Source organism: Melospiza georgiana, chromosome 5 (assembly GCF_028018845.1).
Source record: "Melospiza georgiana isolate bMelGeo1 chromosome 5, bMelGeo1.pri, whole genome shotgun sequence".
Classification (NCBI taxonomy): Eukaryota; Metazoa; Chordata; class Aves; order Passeriformes; family Passerellidae; genus Melospiza; species Melospiza georgiana.
In genome coordinates, this window is record NC_080434.1 from 60,821,702 (window position 1) to 60,843,052 (window position 21,351).

Below are 21,351 nucleotides of genomic sequence, written 5' to 3' on the forward strand. Positions count from 1 at the left end.
TGAAAACTGCTGCTAATCCAAATCTAGTTGAAAGTCCAAATCACTCTTGTGATTATACTGTTATCAGTTTTGGATAGCAATATTCCTTGAGGCAAAGAAATTATTTCCTTTTTGTAAGTGATAGTGAGACAGACTATTTTTCTAGCTTTACTTCAGTTAAGAAAGCTGCACTGATCTGTAATGATTAAGGAAATTTTCTCCCAGATCAATCTTCTCTTCCCATCATTCTAACCAGACCGTATTTAAAGAATCAAAGTGTTCAAGAGCTGAGAGAGACTGAGTGACATTTGCTCCATGAAATCCCAGCATCTTTTTCTCTTTTCTCAGACAGCCATTTCTTCAACAAAATTTTGAACCACTGTCACCTGTGACAGCACAGGTGAGAGGACTTAAATTCAGTATTCCAAAACTGAAAAATTCCAATGCCACTTGTTTAACACGGGCAATTGGAAATCAGAATGCTTATCCGCTAACACACAATATGAAAAATATTTTTATTTGACATGGACATTTACTTTTCAAGGGAATAAGACACCATAAAATAAATGACAGCAAAACACAGATCATCAGATATAGAAATTTACCTTGCTGAGTATTCTGTTCTTGAGTTCGATTCACAGTGAGGTCTAGAGGGCTATCCTGTTCTTCCTGAAGGGAGTTTTCCGTTTGGTTCATTTGGATACTTTTACACATCAGACTTGGTTCAAATGATGAACCATTTCTGTTCTCTTGAATTTTGCTACTTTTTGAAATGTACTCAATCGCAAACTGACGGATCATTTTTTTCATTAATTCCTGAGCAACTAGGGGAATGTTAGGATCACAGTTCTGAGGAAGATCTAGAAATAAAAAACAGAGGCATCAGATATATTAAGAACCAAAATTATCTACTTTTCTTATAATAAATACTTCACATAAGCACACAAATGTTAAACAAGTACATGTGTAATAAACATATTAATTCAGATCTCTATCAGTTTTTTTTAATGAGCATTCCTAACTGGAAGTCACTTGAAAGAACATTTAGCATAGATCATTAATTCTTACCTTACTCCTCTATCATAGCATGCAAGTAAGAGTATGTGGGGTTGCATTACTTAGGGGACTCAGAGTCTGTACTAATGGCAAATGAGTTGAATTTTCATTTCCAGACTGCTCATTTTCAGTTTTGAAAATAAAGTATTTTGAATACAAACCATGGAAGTAAAATAAAATATGGATTAACACAGAAAGAAGTTACTTTCAAAGAACAACAACAAAAATAATTTTAGAGTGTAGTTGTAAAGACTAGTTCTCTTCATAACATAGAACAGTTAGACTTTTGAGGAACTGGTCTTAAAAAAAAAAAAAAAAGGCAAAAAGATTGTGTTCCACTCTTGAGATTATAATCCTCATAGTAGGTTCTGGATTGAAATGTCAGAACTGATATGATGCTACTTGAAATGTCCCATACAATTTGTAGTAATACAAGCAATTGAATACAAACATCATAAAGTTTAAAGCTTTTATTGTAAAATCTTACGAGATTTTAAGGACATTTTCAAAGTGCGAGAAATAAAACACTTGGAAGAAAAGCTTTATTTCCCATTCTAAACTAACTATATTCTACTTCTGCTTGTGTATGTAACATTTCAATGGAAAAAAGTATCTCATTTTAGAAACAAAACAAAAAAAAAAGGATCAAATGTGATATATATTACTTTATTTTAATGCTACCTATCAGCTAGAAAAAAGTTAAACCTCTTACTAAAAAGCACAGCTGAAACCACAACTATGAATCACCAAAAAGAATCCTAACAGAAGCAACAGAAAAAATGTAACTTAGCATAAATAATGTAATTAAGAAAGTTAAAGTAAGCTGTGCTACTGCACTGATGACTGCAACACACCATTTCACAGGACAAGTACAACTGGCCATACTCGGAGATCTGTGTTTTCCCTTAAACTGGCAGCAGTAGTACTTACTTCATTACCTCACTCCTCCCTTCAACTCTACACGTCTCCACACAAATATCCTTTTCAATATACTAACCACTGCCCATAGTTCATAGGTAATGAGTGAAACAGTTTTCAATCAAGAAGGGAGAGGGATTTAAAGCAAGTGTGAAAGCAATGAACAAGAATTAGCTTTTAGGTGAGCCTGATTGCCTGGAGGAAATACCAAAGGACATGGCTCCGTAGTTACTGGGATAATAAAGTTAATCTGAAACAAACAAAATAGATGATAAACTGAAGGGTTTTTCATGGAAGTGAAGAAACTGGAAGGGCTGGGTTGGGTAGATGTTTGCATGCAAAGGGTACATGGGGTACATGTCCTAATAGGAAGTTTGGAGGATCACACAGCATACTTGCTCAAGTACTTTATGCCAATGAAGCTTTATCCATCAACTATCAAGAGAGTGACTGCCAACACTGATCAAGGAATGCTGCTCAGGTTTAGGATGAATGCATGGAAGATTTTTTTGCTTGCTTGTTTCAGGTTTATTTAAAACATATTCCATTTTGAGAAATCATTTTCACCAACAGAGCACTGCAAGGAATTACAAACCTGCACCTATGAGATCTCTGTCTATAGCACACGAGAAGGCAACTGACTCACTGCTCAGCTGCTTCCTGTCAAGACCTTTTGGCCAGCCTCTCCACAGTGCTTGATGAGGTACAGAGAAGCTCCAGCATTTTTAAAACATCTTGGCTTCAAGAGAACTTACCCGAGGCATGACAAACCAAATCTGCTTATGGTTAAAGCTCTAGCTTCCAACAATCTTTCAACCAGATCTCTACCAAAATACCTAAAATTGACAGGTGTTTCTTGAAGAGAGATATGAGGTAAAATTCTAAATGATGGAGGATACCTACAAAGATCTTTCCCCACCATGTAACCTCCAGGCAAAGCAATATAAACAGAGCATACCTATTCCTGATTCCTAAATAATGAACTATATTTATATAGTTTTTTTAATATATAAAAATAATGTTCAACTGGAGTTTACCATCCTAGAGACACACTTAGAAGTAAAGAAAAAAAATTCAACAACAGATACTGGAACAGTAAGACAATAGATGTACAGTACTGATGCACATGCAAAATACAAGAAAAGAATACAGAAAGTTAAGAGATGAAATTAAATAATTGAATTATCTAGGAACAAAATTGTTTGCATGACAGGGAAATGGTAGTTCCAGACAATGAAATCTACTGATCAACAGCTTAAGCTTGAAAATGCAAAAAATTTGACTGCCTATAATCAGAAACTCATAGAAAATGAATTGTACAAAATATTATCAAGACTGAGCAGGGTCTGGAATGACCCTACTTATACGGAGCAATTAGTTTGTTGCATGCACACAAGAAAAACTTCTTGGATAACTTCTGGGTAACAGGTGATCATCAGTGCAAATGGGAGATTTTACATCCTGGTGTGATCTGTGCCTTTCAGGAGCAAAAGACCAGCAAGTACAGGGGACCTTCCATCAGCAGGAAAACACAACAGCCTGGAACAGATTTCTCCTTATTAATCATCATCCTCTGCATCAATTATTACAAAACTGCAAGACAAAACTAATTCAGAGCTGTCAAGTTTTTACTGCCTTTCTATTCACTTTAGACTCTTTGCACTGGTAACAGTCAAGCATGTATTGCTTTCAGACACTTGCAGGAGAAGTCAGCTTTTCCCTTAGGAGCAAAGTCATCTTTCACCTAGTCAGAATAATAAAGGATTTGTTTTTTTGTTCTTATAATAATTTCTTTAGAATTAGTATAATTTTTTGCAATGATTTCCAAAAACTCCCTATGAAGAATAAATGCAGCAGAATTTCTTATATATTCAACTGCTGCAGCTATTGGTAGTTCACAGATTTTAAGTTATTTTACTCTAAAAAAGTAACATGATGAGGGGGTGATGTGTGTCTATCTAAGAGCATATACTCTGAAAGGTGTGCTCCTGGGTTGGGGTTGCATTTGAAGTCCTCTTGCTGCTAAATGCATATTCAATCAAAAGGGTTTGAAAAGACTCAGGTAGACGAATCTGCCAAAAATGCAAATAGTGCTGCTATCACATTGACTGCTCTGTATTGCAAATCATTAACCTGTAAATCATGGTGGAAGTACCTTGGGAAGTCTCTAGTAAAACTGCTTATTCAAAGTAGTCATCTTTGAGGTCAAAGTGAATTCCTCTGGATTTTACCTAGTTAGGTAAGGAATACTTCCATGGATGGGAGACTCTACAACCTCTGGGTGGCATGTTCTACTGCTTGCCTGTCCTCATTTTTCCTTACATTAAAAAAAACTTTTCATTTCAACTTGTTTACAGTCTGTCATTATCCTGCTATGCACCACTGTAAAGACTTTGACCCTGTCTTAAAATTAGAATATCCTGAGATGAAAGGGACCCACAAGGATCATCAAAGTCCAGCTCCTGGCCCCACACAGGACATCTCCGAGAGTCATACCACGTGCCTGAGATTATTGTCCAAATGCTTCTTGAACTCTGTCAGGCTTGGTGCTGTGACCACTTCCCTGGGGAGCCTGTTCCAGTGCCCAACCACCCTCTGGTGAAGAATGTTTTCCTAATGTCCAAGCTGAACTTTCTCTGGCACAGCTTTGGGACTGAGGTTGACCTCAGGTCTTGTCACTGGTCACCAGGGAGAAGAGATCAGTGCTTGCCCCCTCCACTTCCTCTCAAGAGAAAGTTGTAAGTGCAATGAGGTCTCCCCTCAGTCTCCTCCAGGCTGAAAAAGGCAAGTGACTTTCAGCCACTCCCTGTATGGCTTCCCCTTAAAACCCCTCACCATCTTTGCTGCCCTCCTTTGGACACTCTCTAATGTTTGATGTCTTTCTTATACTGTGGCACCCCAAACTGCCCCAGCACTGGAGGTGAGGCTGTCCCAGCCCAGAGCAGAGCAGGACAATCCCTTCCCTTGCCCAGCTGGCCATGCTGTACCTGATGCCCCAGGACAGGGCTGGCCCTCCTGGCTGCCAGGGCACTGCTGGCTCATGTTCAACTTTCCACCAACCAGGACCCCCAAGTCCCTTTCTGCAGTGCTGCTCTCCAGCTTCTCATTGGCCAGCCTGTTCCCCACAACATGGGAAAGTACTTCACCCATCCTGTGATTCATAGTAGTAATTTTCCATTACACATGAGAAATTTGTAATTAGTCATATAAAATTTTAAAACCCAATGAAACATATTTTGGGCAAGAAAGGTGTTAGAACTCTGAACTTACTATCACTGCCAAATATTTCTTAATTGTTATCAGCAGATGGCACCAGATATACTTGGTATGACCTGAATAGGTTTTTTTTCAAAGATGTTTTATTACGAGTTGTGACTATAGGAAAAATTTGCAAAGTTTTAAATTTGCATGCCTACATCTGTTTAAAACTCTGTTTTTGACAGTCGTTATAAAATACAAGGCAGCTGTATTTAGTCCATGTATAACCTATAATTTGAATCCAGTAGAACAGTCTCTAAAGGTCTGCAGATCTGATGTTATTAGGATAAAAGAGGACTGAATTTGTGTGATGGAATCTGATATTTTCTGCTTTTGATTGTGAAGGTAACAGTCTGAATACAAGAGAAAAGAGTAATTATGTAATATAATTATGACTAATTGCAATGATTTATTTTAATTCAAAGATCATATTTAGGATTAATAATTCCTCAGTTTACGTGCTGCACGAGCTTGTAACTATTCAAACCTATACTGTTAACTATTCTGCACATTAACATTATGTGTGATCACTAGACTGCAATGCCTATGGTGACAGATTTGTCCGTCAGGACAACGAACAATGAGTTAAAAGCTCCCAAAATAGTGTTGAACAACAGTATTCCATTAATCAAAAACCAGTATATTTTCACTACAAGCTCAACCTTATAACGGAATTTGTCTTCTGACACAATGCCAAAAGGCAGTGAAAAGCAGCAGGGAAACACAATCCCCCTTGTACCTGCAATCCAGTTGTGTGAGGAGAAGGACTAAGAACACACCATTGCTTCTCAGTGTGCTTCATGAATTCACTCCATAAATTCACCCTTTTCACAAAAAGGCCACATTTTATTTTAACAACCCCACCTCAACAGCCACCCAACTGTCCCAGTGAAGTTCTTAGTTCTACTTGCAAAATTGCTCAGGTTACAACAGGAATACAATTATTTATTCTGAGGCATGTATCATGATTAGTTCAGCTAACTTGACCAACCAACAAAGAGAAGGAGTAAGTTAACTCTTCTGTTCTCATAAACATTTCACCTTTTTTCTTCCTCTTCTCAGGCTGCAATGTTCACTATTCTATATCCAGTCATATTTCTATGAATCTTAGTAAATGTAGTAGAAATTACCAAGAAAAGTAGAATCAGTGAAGAAAGTAACAATGCCAGGTAGGTGGTCAACACAAAAAGTATCTCCTTAAGAAAGGAGTGCAAACCCCACTAAACATTCTTTCCTGATGAAATTTAAGAGGGACAGCAAAGCTGTCTGTCACAGAAGTTTATTGCACAAACTTTGTCAGTGATTACAGAAAATCATCCAGATTTTGAAAGGACAAATTAGATTTCTTAAGATTAATAATGAAAAGAAACTGCAGCTGGTTTTGGATGAAGTAGTGTGGGCAACTCAAAACTACACCTCAGAAGGTAACACTTTTTTTTAGTCTGAGATAATGTGTGCATGGTTACATTGTCATAGGTTTGCTAAATTAAATATACATTGTACAAGATGCATAACCAGCTTGTGACAGTTGCACAACCCAAAGGAAACTACTAAAAGAACAGAAGAACTCAAAGTTAAATTCAGGTATATGGTATGGTATAACAAAGCCATATTTGTGAAAGGAAATATTTTAGAACATAACAAGGATATCTAGAAATAGTAAAGAGCTTTAAAAAGCTTACAGGAAAATTACTTTGGGATGGGAAACATGGCATTGAAGATACTTGACACAGCAGCCCAGAGAATCTGAAAAGATTCAAGTAATCGCCAACATTCCCTCTATAATTTTGTGCCTAAATTCCTTAACTTCTACACGAGCTTCTCATGTCTCAGTTGTCTCTTGGTGGATCATCTCTCCTGAAGATAGAACCTGGTTCACAACTCTTTCTTTGGTTTTGTTTAAAGAGGTCACATTAATATTGCATGGAAAAATGAGCTTCCAAGAACACACAATGGTATTACAAGAAATACAGAAAATTAAGTCCATGAACAAAATGTCTGATCAAGCTTTTAAACAACTGTGATTCTATGATATAACAACGATCACATGTCACACTGTATAATACTCATATCAAAAAGACCTATATGTATTTTTAAAGCATACTGTGTTTTTCCCTTAACAAAACAGAACAGCTGAACTTCAGCATTGTGGAAGTGGAAAAGCACCCATCTAAGTTTACTCTGCTTACACCACCAAAAGGATAGAGAGATGCCATACTTGGGAAGAAAGCATTTGGGTTTCAGACATATTGTTTAATGGCAACAATCAGTGTTTGATAACAAGAACTTTGGATTTGCTGACGTGTCTGCTGAGCACAGGACTTTCCTACAGACAACTGACTACAAAACTGGTCTCTCACTAATACATAGTGAAGTTGGGTTCCTAATGGGAAGACCTTAGCTTTTTACAGCATTTCAAGAGTTTGCCCATTTTGGCAGGAGTTTATCATCTTTTGTCCTAGATTCTACAAATAGGCATGTTTTGACATCTTCTGAACAAGCTTCCTGATACAAAAAAAAAAAAAAAACAAATGAAAAAACCCCCAAAAAACAAACCCTCTCCCCCCCCCAAAAAAAAACCCAAAAACCAACCAAACGCAAACCCACAATCAAATCCCCTCAAACTAGTCTGCAAATTAAAAAAGCCATATATAAACTTCTTCAAAATAAAAGATTAATGGGACCAAGAAATGAACTCTCTAATTTGCTCAATGGTCTTTAGAGGCCTAAATTAGCTACAATAGCAAGAGAGTAGATCATCTTGAGAAGTTTGCAATCCTAACAAGTGTTACTCCATTTTAAAGACAGCCAGCCAAGAACTCTACAATTTTCTAACAACAAAAGAACATCTGGTTTGGGACCAGGTATAAGAACTATTCCTTAGCTAACCATTCCTTAGCTAAACAATTACTGGAATTTTTTTTTATTCCTTTCTTCATAAGTTGATACTTGAACTCAAAAACCTATAAAAATTCAGAAAGCAGACTTGGGACTTTCTTAGTAAAACTCTTCATCTTTGTCCTAAAATCCAAACCAGTTACTTGAATACCTCATAAATTGGTTTCACATGCCCTTTACTATTTTTTTCCTTTTCACTTCCTGTAATTTGAACAACTTTAAAGACTTTGCTAAAACCTGAACTGAAGCAATATTCTTAGTGAATTCTTACCCAAGAATACAGAAGTACTTCAGAGAATCACAAAAACAACTGGAAGTTTCATTTTTCAATAGACAAAACCTCTTTAACCTAGCATTACTGATCTGGCAGATCAAACCGAAAGAAAACGCTGAAAGCCAAATGTTCTTTGTGAGAAGCTTCACTTAGAAGTCGTTCACACCACTAAGGTGAGGTCATGCCAAGTTTCACTTCTCCCATGATAGAAGTTCCTCTCAAGGAGTATCAAAAGAGATCATCTGCAGCAGGAGCATAAAGCAGGCAAACACTAAATAACATTGTACACATCAAGACCAAGAAGAGATCTGACAAAGTAGAAATTTGAAGGAATTAAAATATCTGCCTAGGTAGATGCCACAGAACTGGGCCTGTGATGAAAATACAATAAGACTTTAAGAAGTAATGAGGTGCCAACTTCATTGGACATTTTATTTCAAATGGAAAATAGCTGGTTTGAAAGAAAGCCAAGAGTCCAAAGGATGCACTCAAAATGCTGTTGCACTCTATTTCAGTTCTTTAAAATGCAAAAAAGTAAAACATAGACTGAGTAGACAAGTCTGTACAGAAGAAGATTTTACATACCCCAGGTTCAAGGGCATAATAATCTCTCCTGCTACAGCATTTTAAAAGGGAGAAAACTATCTTTGCTTTTTTTCTCCCACTTATGAAGAAGAGACAGTGTCTGACTCTAACTCTGTCAAAAGCAAGAGAGAGCTGTCACCCTAGCCATACTCTGCTATTCTGACACACACATACTAAACTCAAGAAAAATATATTAAAAATGTAGTTACTGCATTCACAGTAACTTGATTCACATTTCTTCATTCACAAGAACTTAAGGAAGAAAATTACTATTTCTGCTTTTGTGGACAGTGAGTAAACCAAGTAACATTCATGAAATAAGCTGATTTATCATTCACTCATGTACTGCTCTAACTTGATGATAGAGGAAAGAATAAGAACAGTCAAAGAATTAATGACCTACTAAATACTGCATTTTGAGAAGAAGTTTTAACCTCCAATTTGGATGTATTTGAAGTTTGCATGCAAGAAGATCCCAAATTCCATTTTGCAATCTGCAAAGCGCATTCTGTTGCCTAAAATGTGTTTCCCATTGAAAACCAGAAGTGAGAATTTAGGAACAGAAAATGTTTAAATGCTTCGGATTCCAGAGAATGACACCTGAGGTTGGCATGAAAACAAAGTAGCAGCTCATGGTAAAAAGAAAAATCCAATACAACTTATGAACAGGGATTCAAAAGAATGACACATACTGCAAGAGGACGAAGAGGAATGGCAAGTAGGAAGGGTTGCACTTCATTTGATGATTCAAGTGAGAAAAAGATGAAGGAAAACCAAAGGAATAAAAAAGAGAAACAGCAGAAACATCTGTTTCAGTAGATTAAAAAAAAATTACTGAGGAAACAAAATTAACCCTGAATAATTTGATTCTTCCAGATTTTTCATAATACAAAAGACATGCTTTTATTACCTTTCTTTCGAAAGAGTGCATTTAGATAGTTTTCTGCTTGGCATTCAATCTTATCAGTGTTGGACTGGCCCTGAGATGACAGTTCCTCTGTAGGCGTTGACTGTGAAGAACCGAAAACTGATGCACGATCCTGGAAAACATAGCAAGATCATAACATCTTTCAGAAGTTAGTCTGCTGGTAGTAAAATATACAATTAAATTACTGAGCTTTGAATGGAATAGAACCACTAAAATCAAACTACCTTGAGTCAAAATGTGGAATTAACTTATTTGCAAAATTCAATTCTCTGAACTGAAAATTAGTGTTGGGGAGTAATATTTAATATAATGCTCATACTTACACTGGCTGTTTCTTTGTGTAAATTACAAAAGGAACATTTCTCATCCATAGACCAGTCAGTTAGCTCTTCTGGCTCACAGTCTTAAAGGAAGAAAAGAAAGCTAGATGTTTTAAACAAGCAAAAATGGATTTTGAGAACAACACACACTTCCTAAAATTCTCTTAAATAAATTCCATTACTAATATGATATATATTTATTGGTACAGTGCATTCAGTCATATTCAATACTTCAGATATTTTCAAATTCTTATCTGGCTTTTACAGCTCAATTTAATAATAGCAGAGAGTGCTTTCCTTAGAAGAAAAGGTAAACTTGTGTCATTCAGCTAAATATCTGTCATAATTACTAGAGGCATCTGAATACTGCAAAGAAAGCTCTGAATTGCAGGCATCATTCTTTTTAACTCAAGTCTGCAAACTTGTGGCAAACTAAGCTAAGAATTAGGATACAGACTCCTTACCATGTGAGCTACATGCATTATTCTTACAGTATTTTAATTGATTTCATATAATCACTACAGGTAAATCCAAGCCTTATACTCGCTTGTAGCACTTGATTCATCTAGAAATGTACCTTTATATGCTTTATCAGAAAAGGTACTCTGGTCTAGAGGGAATGCAGGACTTAAACTTACACTGCCTATATCAAGTCCCATCTTCTACTGAATGGAGACACATAATCTACCTTCTTTAAATTAAGCTCCATTTCAAAAATTAAGAGTTTTCAGCGAATACCCTTCTCTTCACAAACACCAGTTACTTTAAAAACTTTTCCCAAATCAACTGTGCTAGTAGTTAAAATAAAGCTTCTAATTTCTTGTTTAAAATTGCATATGGCAACTTATTCCAGTTTGCTTCTGTGGCAATTTTATTCTTGTACCCATGAACAATAACTAGGTATTTAGCACCTTGATGCATTTACAGAGACCTTCATTACCCCCTTAACACTTCATTTTGTGGCTAATTTAGTCCACCTGCTCTTCCTCACGAGATTCAACTCCATCTCTTCTGCACAAGTCTCAGCTGAACACCTGTTTCCTGAACACGGGGAGCAAGATCTCAAGATGATGTCTTTTACCTATACACCAGACTTCCTTACACTGCAGGCAGTACTTTTCCTACAGTATCCTAGCTATGCAGCAGCCTTTATTATAGCTGCAGTGTTTTGGCAGGTGAATCTAAATATGACTAACTACAACACCAAGGTCTTCTCCATCCTGTTCATGTGCTTACAACCTAAAGAACTTTTTCACTCCCATTATTAGTTACCAGGTATGTTTCCTCCTTTTCTCCATACCACTAAATTACAGTCAGTTCTGTTTAGGGAGGTTCTTGAGATTATCTGCTTTCAATAGCACATGATGGTAGCCTGATCTTGGCTGGCTGCCAATCTCCCAATCCACTGATGCTCTCAATCCACTGCCCCTCTTCAATAGGGCAGGGGTGAGGAAATAAGAGGGTAGGGGAGAAAATCAGGGGGAGAAACTTGAGGGTCAAGATGAAGACAGGGAGATCACTTACCAATTACTGTAACAGGGAAGTCAGACTCAACTTGGAGAGAAACAATTTCATTTATAGCCAATAAAAACAGATTTGCATAATAAGAAAGGGAAAACACTAAACCACCTTACCACCCCTTCTTCCCAGGCTTCAGCTTCACTCCTTCATTCCTGACTCTTCTACCTCCTCCCCCACCCCAAAGAGTGCATGGAGGAAGGGAAACAGGCTACTCTCAGTTCATAACAGTTCCTCTCTGCCACTTCCCTCTCTTTTTTCCCTGCTTCCAGCTTGGGGTCTCTCCCATGGGCTACAGGCCTTCACAAACTGCTCCAGTGTGCTTCCCACAACTGCAGCTCTTCATGAACTGCTCTAATACATGTCTTTTCCACAGGGCACAGCCCTTCAGGAACAGACCATTCCACAGACCCACAGCTCCTGCCAGAAAAGCTGCTCCTGCATGGGCTCCTCTCTAGAGCTGCAGTTCCTGCCAGAGGCCTGCTCCAGCATGGCATCTCCACAGGCTGTAGCTTCCTTCAGGGCATCTCCACCTGCTCCAGTGGGTCCTCCAAGGGCTGCACTGTGGATATCTGTTCCAACACGGTCCTCTGTGGCCTGCAGGTTCTACAGGCTTCACCATGCTCTTCTCCGAGGGCTGCAGGGGAATCTCTGCTCCAGTAACTGGAGCAACTCTCCCCTCTTCCTTCTCTGACCTTGCTGTCTGCAGGGTTGTTTCCCACTGCCCACTGTCCTCCACCCTCTTCCCACAACTGCTGACCTCTTACTTCTTCTCAAAGATATTATTAAAAAGGCAAAATAAGAATAAAATTACTCTGAAAAATAAAGGTTCTTCAATTGAGCACAAACATAATGTAAGTAACTCCTTATTATTACTTAAATCCAGTTTGCTCAGCTCTAAAATATTGATTTAAAACAGAATTCTGTATTGTATTATATGCTTTCAGGGATGCAAAAGAGCAATTTTTACAGATTGGACAGCTGATGTTTAAAAACAGACATGGTATTTTTTTTGGCTGGACAGTACCAAGAGATAATGAGTCATTTTTGCTGAATTAATCTACCTGTCCCAGCCCATTAGAGCTATTCCTTTAGGATGTCCACAGCACAAAAACAACACTATTCCCTCACAACAAGTTAATTGTTGTTCTTGCAACCATGAAAACTCTATTTATGAACCTTGAGATTCTACACCTAACTCTAGGACAGGCTTTATACTTTCAGAGAAGTTCTTCTGCCTTGGAATCCTGAATTTCCACTGGTAAAAGTCAAACTAGAGAGCAATCCTTGTGTGTTGCCAAAAAAAAGATCAAACCTTGATACACATCAGCTCTACATAACACTAAACCCTTTATTTAAAGCAATATAAATCATGTACAAGACTTATTAAGTCTGCCAGTGAGCTAAGCAGAAGTGATATCAGGTATATACAAGATATATCAAATGTCAGACAGTCTCAGGTCACCCCCACAGGAAACATCCTGATATCAGTATGAAGTTGTTAACTACAGATAGGCAGCCATACTTGCAGAAAAATCAGAGGCACAGACAGCACTTTAAGCTGAACAAACTTTCCTCCAGCTGCACTGAATTTAGGATGAGGATCATCTTCCCTCCCCATTTTATCATGCTTGGGGTCACATGATGAAAGATTTGCAGACAACCTGTAATGCTTGCTAGCTCATGAGAAAAGTTGCTAAAACTGTGAAAACAGCATTTTAATACTAATCACAGTACAGATCACTACTTGAAACCAAACCTGTTTAGCACAAAGGTTTTAAACTTATTTCCATTTATTAAGAATAAATTGGTGAACTTTGACAAAAAATAATTTTTTTTCATTTCTTAATAGGCTCACATTTGTGTTTCCCCAAACCACTTTTCCCAAGAAGTAATGCAAAATTAAGTAAATTAATTCAGACATCTGTGGTACTAAATAGATTCCATGTTTGTATCTTAAAATATGAAATAATTGTCTAGTAAATCTAAATACAAAATAAAATTTAAAAATTCATCAAAATAAAAATTAAGAATTCATCTCTTACTTACCAGTATTTTCTGATTATAATAGTGTCCCAAAAGATTTTCCAGCTATTTGTGACAATTTTGAACATATCACTGCCTTCCTTTTTATACAGCACTAATGCTTCCTAATAAGTACATTAAAACAGTTGAAATATTTATCAAATCCTTCATATTTTTAATTTCATAAAACCTCCAATTCTATTAGATTTGTGTTTCAAATAAAAGTTTTCACTACTAGAAATAGTCCAAAAGAACATAAGGAAAAATAAAAGCTTTTGTCCTGTATAAAGATGATTTTTTCCTGGCAGAGAAAGAGCATTGGGAGCTGCTTTTTTCCAACAAGACAAAGCTTTTCCTCACTGGTTAAGAGAACAGAACTCCAGCACAAAATCCCTCCCAAAAGAAAGTACACACATACCACCTGATTAGAGGAGCAGCTTTTTAACAGTTTAGCTAATTATCCATAAGTAGAATATAAAGAACAACAATTTATATGAGAATTTACTTAGCTGAAAATGGGTGTGAGGAAAGGATTAGAAAGCCCTAAAGATTCAATGACAGTCTCAGTTCAGAGCTTGAACCAAGGTCAGATGCCAAGAAACAGAACTTGACCCCTCTGCAAGCAGAAGCTGCAGAACCCAAGCAGTCAGGAAAACAAACTGGTGCTGAATAACAGTGACAAGAACCACTTTAGCAATTACAGAGTAAATCCTACATACAAAAGAATTTCAAGACACAAAAAAATGTTTAAAAGGTATTTTCCTGGAAAAGTGTAGTAGTCTAGTAAAAGTGAAGTGTACCTTCTATCATTTAGATTTGCCATTGCAATTTATTATTCACTCAAGTAACTTAATACAATACAATATTTTAATCTATAAATCAAACACTATTTCAAGAAAGAACTAAGGAGGAAATATATCAATCATGTTAAATTTTATGCACATTATTGATCTCTTTCATGTCACAATAGATAAAGCCAACAACACAAGAGAATAAAATGCTATTGTATCTAAGCAGAATACATTTCAGCCAATTCTCACACATTTCTGCACAAGAAAGCTACATAATGTCTTGAGATATGTTTGAGGAAACACACTCTTGCTGCAAATGAGCCATAATATTGCATATTGACAGTATTAGTTCAGTGGTTATGATGAGGAAAATAAACAGCCTAAAAGATGCAGTAATTCAGTCACATTGCTTAGAGTGTGAAAACCTGAGTTCTAATTCCACCAGCCATATTTTTTAAGTAAGGCAAATTATTTACTTTGTACCTTGGTTTCATTACCTGTGAAATGAAATGTGACACTTAGGACAGTGGAAAATTTTGTACAAATTTTACTTGAGAGTTCTGTATTAATCTTTAAAACAAAATTCAGACTTCAAATCAGAAATAGCCCTGCATACTATACTAATGATAGAGCTGACTTCTACTGTACCAATATAAACTATTTCACATGGCATTACTGAATTTACAGATATTATATCGATAAAAATGAACCAAAAATAAGAGTAAGGTAAGGTGGGAATCCCAACCTACCAGCAGTTCTGCAGCAGTTGGCTCCAGAACTAAAATCAATTTTACAGATGCCTCAGACATGGAAATAGGCATTAATTGTTGAAGAACTCTTGCACATTACTGACAAAAATTTTCAGAAATTGAAAAAAAATAGCTCTGAGATGTTGCATTTTAGATAAACACAAATTTAATTTTCAAGACAAAGTCAAAAGGGCATCAAATAGCAAAGATATGCAAGCAATGGAAATATTAGATTTTAAATAGGTAAGAAATCTTCAACAGCATGAGGCAAATAACTTAAAACTTTACCCCTAAGCTCAAATACCTGCAACACATGAACTCTAAAGGAGCAATAGAAACTTTATGGCGTAGGGCATCATGCCCTTTAACTTAGCTTAGACTTTGGCCACTACCTCATTAGCTCAGTACTTTCTGCCTTCTTACCCAAAAGAAAAAAAAAAGAAAAGAAAAAAATGAAAAAAAAAAAAATAGAAAAAAGTAAACCCTTTCATGCAAAAAATAAAGCATTAACTACTAATCAGTGTAAAGCTCAATTCATACAACGTACTGGAATTAAAACTCAAAAAAACCAAAAGAGATACTGCACACATAACAATATCCTGTTTCCTTTGCAAATGTGCTTATCACAGCAGTTGAAAATACTAGTCATGAAAACAAGCTTTAATCCAACTGTACATATTTCTTAAGTGTTTTTATGTCTTATTAGCTGCATGTCTAGCTTGAGAAAGGAAAAAATATTCTGAAAGCATCAAAGTAGTATTCCAAGTTCCTCCCCTTCCCCCTGAAAATACTGTGTTATGCATATGATACAGGCCAAGGAACTTGCACATTATGAAGGGGACAAAACCATAACCAAGTTAAAGCAATTGTTCTAAAAGTATTCTAAGCAGTACATGCCAGTCTGCCTCATGTGCTAGCACTAAATAAGTGATATGCTTTACAAATGACACTATCAGAAAATGAATTATGAAGAAATGAGATGGAACATTTTTACAGTTTCATAGCAGAAGTAACATTTCTTTAAGTCATTAAATGAACTTGGCAAAACAATTCTTTCAATACTTTAAAGCAAATTTTTGATTTGTAGCCCCCTTGTTGTGAAAGATGAATCATTCCACACTTAACTAAGGACTCATATGTTACTGACAGCTATTCCAGCAAACCCAAACATTGGGAATAATGCTGGGCTTTACAAGGCTGATGGGAAAGGTGTCTATATACATGTACGCTTGAACGTACTGGGACTTCACATATATATATATATACACACATAAAGTACTATAAAAACTAAAAGTTTGGTGTACATATAATAAAGATGTAAAAAAACATTATTATATAAAAAGCATCAACTTTCTTGACAACTACAAGACCCAACTAGCATCCATTACCTTCCTTTTACCAATTAATGTCAATGGGAAGCTGATCAGCTTGTCTGCCCTTTCTAATGGATATTCAGAAACAAAGTAGGAGATGCAGTATTCCAGAAGAGTAAGTCTTTTTCATGAGAGCTTTGCAGAAAAGCTTAGCTAATCCAAATTCCCCTGTATGGGAACAAACCTATGTATCACTCTCCCTAGTGCTTTGCTTAGGCACAGTATTGACAAGAAAATTAATAAATGAACATTGGAAAGAAAAGCACTAGAAGATTTCCTTTTTCAAATTCAAGATATATACTTGAAACTACTTTTAGCTAAAAGAAAAAACAGTAAGTTAAAGTCATTGCACTAAATGCTGGCTCATTTACCTTCAAATAAACTGAGGTCTCTTCGTAGCCTTGGTCCATAAAGCCCTTCTAAAATACTTTCAAAACCTGGAGACAAAAGAAACATTTAAAATGGTAAATCAAAAGTTTCTTAAAAGAAAGCAAATTCTAGAAAACTGGCAACAAGTATTCTCAAATTATAAGAGCAATTCCAAAAATTGTTACATTTATCAAACAAATATTTACTCCTTCCACTATAGTACTACTCAATAGCATTAGAAGATAAAAATAAGACAAGGCAACTGCCATCTGCCCACAATCAGCCTATTAAGCCATGCCCCAACAACCTCATTAGACTTAAAATAACTACCACAGAATCCTAAAGGTGCTAGGATTAGCCTCACAGCCCTAAGCAAGTGAAGGAGTTTCTCTCTTAGCCTGAGAATCAGTGTCATGGACAGAGAGAGGAAAAAATGAAAAGAAGAAAAAATGAAAAGAAAAAAAAATGAAAAATTTACAGATCAGAAACTTCTCATGATCTCCTGAAACTACATAATCTGAGCAGGCTAATATTACAACAAATAGAAAAAAAGCAATCTTCTTTTGCTTCTGATACCATGACAGTGCTCTCTAGTCCTCTGTATCCGCACAAAAACGTTTTAAAATGGAGGATTAGATAAATCCAATTATTTTACAGATTTACCAGCTAGTCTGTTTAGGTATTTGGTAAAAATTAAATACTTCAGTAAGGGTGATGAGACAGAGCAAATCACATGATTGATAAATAAATGATGTTTGAAACCCCAAACCCACAAAAAAGCACATGACAACTGATGAAATATGGTGACAATTTAGAGCATCAATATAAAAGAAGTTTTGTTCAATGCAGAAGCAGTTTCCAAGTGCCCCCCTTTCTCCTTCCAAATAATAAGCTTATTTGAAAATAAGAGGATAATTCAAAGCAGCATTTGAAGGTTCTCATTCTTTATACTAAAGGCCTGCCCGTAGCTATTTTGCTAGACCAGAACTTTGCAAGACTATTTTATCATCATACTACATAAAAGACACCAAAATCTTCAGGAAACAACTTCTTTCAACAAAGAACATTCAGAATCGCAAAATTTGTTCGTCATGTGATGTCTTTTAAGACAACACAACATCCTGTTCCCTCCCCAAAAGTTATATTTACTTTTTGGTTTAGATTGTATGTACACTAGTATAAGGAAGAATAAATATGTACCATATTTGAAGCAGACAAGGGAAGCTATCTTAACACATAGGAGCTGTACGGTTTGACAAGTCAGATTCTGTTAAAATTTCCATTGCAAAGTAATTTTAATATATGGACTATACTGTGAAACAATTACAACCTCTACAAATCTGATATTTGAGCTATAAATGGATTTATATATTGAACTATATGGATTTCATTTTCCACTTTTCTTTGTATTACATATAATACCACAAGACAACACAAATTAAATGACAAAACCACTGTCCTCTAACATATACATATACACACATCTTTTGAACAGCCTACAAGAACTAGAAAGCAAAAAGCCCAAAGCCCAGGCACACACTAAAATTTACCTTAAAGCATCATCCAGCAACTCTTAGATTCAATGTAATATAAATTCACATCCTATCAGCACGGCACAAGTTCCCTGTTCTTCTGGCTTCAAAGGGTTATGGACAACAGAGCAAAGAGAGATGAAGGCTGAAGCTAAGAGCAATCCTCCAAACACAAGAGAGTGGAAATACAAACCACACCACGAGCATTGCCATTCATGTTACACACTGTAAGCCATTTTAGGTCAGCAGCTAGTTCCATTCTGCCAAGTTACTGTCCCTGGGTAAAGAAATGAATGAAGCAGCACTTGGAGACAACCCTGCCTATTTCAAAAGGGCAAACGGCAACTCCTATTTTTCAGGACTTATCAGTCAAACAACAGGAAGCTCATTTACCATCCCAGTCAGCACCCAAAACCTCCTTGGTCTTTGGATCCCTACCACCCTTCCCACCCTGTGGAGGGTGGCACTTGTTTCTGCCTTTACTTTTGTCCTTTCCTGCCTGCCCTACTGCCTGCTCCTGCCTATGGAAAACCACGAGTGCAGAAACCCAGCTCTGTAAACAGCAGCTAGGCACAGAAAAATGCAAACCTCAAACAGATTTCCATACAGCTTGTATTAAAGATAGCAATTAGCACACTGTGGGAGTTGTTGGGTTTTTTTCTTTTCTTACTCTGAGGAAAAGATACACCAGCCTGCTTCTTTGCTAATTCACCAAACTTAATTCCATCCTACCCATCCAAAGGGCTCTTCTCTTCCTGAAGTATTACAGAACTTCTCCAAGGAACCCCCACAGACTTACTCTGCCCAATCACTTGCTTCCTCACCTCTGGACACTGGATGCCATCTTTTAAAAGAACACTTGTACAATCTAAGACCATCAAGAGAATATTTTTCCAGACCTTAGGCTAAAATTTTCCCAGAAAGCACCTGTGGTGCTTCCATGCTCCACAAAGCTCTATTACCTTTCAGCAGAATTGATACAATTTTAGTTTAACCTAAACAAGAAGATGTATCTTAGTTTCCAGTACTGACAAATGAATGCTGGCAAACGCCAACAAATGAATGCTGACGAATGAATACTGAGGAATGAACCTTTTCCTAAAATGTAACCATCTGGACACAAGCAGTTCAATAAATCTTTGTTTTCCTTCTTGAGTCAGTATGCTTAAGCAAACAGTAGTAGCAGCTTTGGAACTCTCCAGAACCTGAAGAGCCTACATAAACCAGTCAGAAATACACTTTGCTTATACTTTTTATGATTCACTAATGGAAAAACTTTGCTTCAAAAAAGTTTGACAGAATTTGCTGTCTCATGGTGTTTGATTGCCTATTTGATTCCAAACCTGATCTTTCAAAATTGTTACTTGAGATCTGACACTTTCTAGCTCCAAACTGAAAAGCAATACTTGGCTCTAGCAACTTGCAGTACCCCAAACCATCAAACTCCCTCTTTCTCTAATAAATTTATTGTATCTTCATGTAGAAAGAATCACCTTTCTTTATTGTCTGACACCTTTTAAAATCCAAGATAGGTTCCTCCAACATAAGTCTTCATAAGCAGAAATTTGTGATAGAGCAAGTCTCTTAGCCCACTTATAAGCTTTTACAGTTTGTATTTCTGAATAAAGCTGTGAACAGGTTTTTTTCCCTCCCACCTTTCCCCCACCACGGATACTGCTTTCCTCACTCGGGGCTGGGATGGGATGGGAGGAGGGAGGCTGAAGCTGTGACCTCCAGCAACAGGAAGTGGGCTCTCTTTTCCATCGGTCCCTATTCAAGTACTAAAAGGCAAACAGCCCAGGAACAAGTTCTGTCAGGTCTGCCACAGGGATCACAGCAAAGGCCACCAAAAGGAAGCAACAGGGGACAGTAACTGCAGCTCCCATGGGGCTTCTGCCCAGCTGCTGGACTGGCTGCCACAGAATTCAGCTCTTACCTCTGCTCCAAACCCAGAACGTTACAGAGAACTCTTATGGCTTATCTGGCTGCTGAAAATATCATCTGTTACCCATCTACCTGGCCACCATGATACTGCCAGGAGTGACCTCCAGCAGCCAGAGCTAACTACAGGAGCACAGGGGCAATGCTGAACAACACCAGGTGTCAATGGAATAAAGAACAGAGCCCAGGTGTTGATCCAAGGTGAAGGCTTTCATAGGGCAAACAAACATCCTGTGGGATCAACAGGTGACTACATGGCTGCAGGCAGGACTTCAGCTCTTATGACACTAGGATCCTTTAAGGAACAGAGTGCTGATCTATTTGATAATGCAAATCAGCACTGCCACAGCCTGCAGCTGTGGGAGCAATGGATAGCAATGCACTAAGCCTGGAGAAAATCATGAGGTGAAGATTTACAGAAATTTTAAGGCAAAGTTGGTCTAGGTTAATTCTAGACAGATATAGTAATTGAACAGTTATACAACACAAATTGAGGTTGGACAGGTTTAGCTATACATTGGCTATTGTTATTTCAAAAGCTATTTATCTCCATAATTTCTAAGAAAAAACTTTAGTTACTTTAGCCTCAGAGTTGAATTCAACAGCCATCTCCTCCTTCCCTCCCACATCTTCAAAGTGAATGGAGACTGCAAGTATGTTTTCAAAAAATTTGAATGACTCAGACTATGTGTTAGAAAAATAGCCAAAAAAAGAATAAATATCATGTAATAAATGGAAGCTGACATTTGACTACCACCTTGAAATGAACCACTTGGTGGGTCTGAAGATAGGAGTAGTACTTACTCTACACTTGGGAAAGGGAACAGAAATATATGC

The 21,351-nt window shown here is 37.0% G+C and overlaps 1 protein-coding gene across 6 annotated transcripts in view; it reads right to left on the reverse strand.

Annotated features, from left to right (window-relative positions):
• LCORL (ligand dependent nuclear receptor corepressor like) overlaps window positions 1-21,351 on the reverse strand; it is an 80,333-nt gene that overhangs the window by 39,481 nt on the left and 19,501 nt on the right. For all 6 annotated transcript variants that reach the window (XM_058023749.1, XM_058023748.1, XM_058023745.1 and 3 more), the window contains exons 2-5: window positions 17,044-17,109; window positions 10,220-10,299; window positions 9,879-10,008; window positions 585-839 (exon numbers count right to left, since the gene is read on the reverse strand). In XM_058023749.1, the coding sequence (XP_057879732.1) occupies window positions 585-839; window positions 9,879-10,008; window positions 10,220-10,299; window positions 17,044-17,109 (531 nt within the window). The remainder of the gene's footprint in view (window positions 1-584; window positions 840-9,878; window positions 10,009-10,219; window positions 10,300-17,043; window positions 17,110-21,351) is intronic.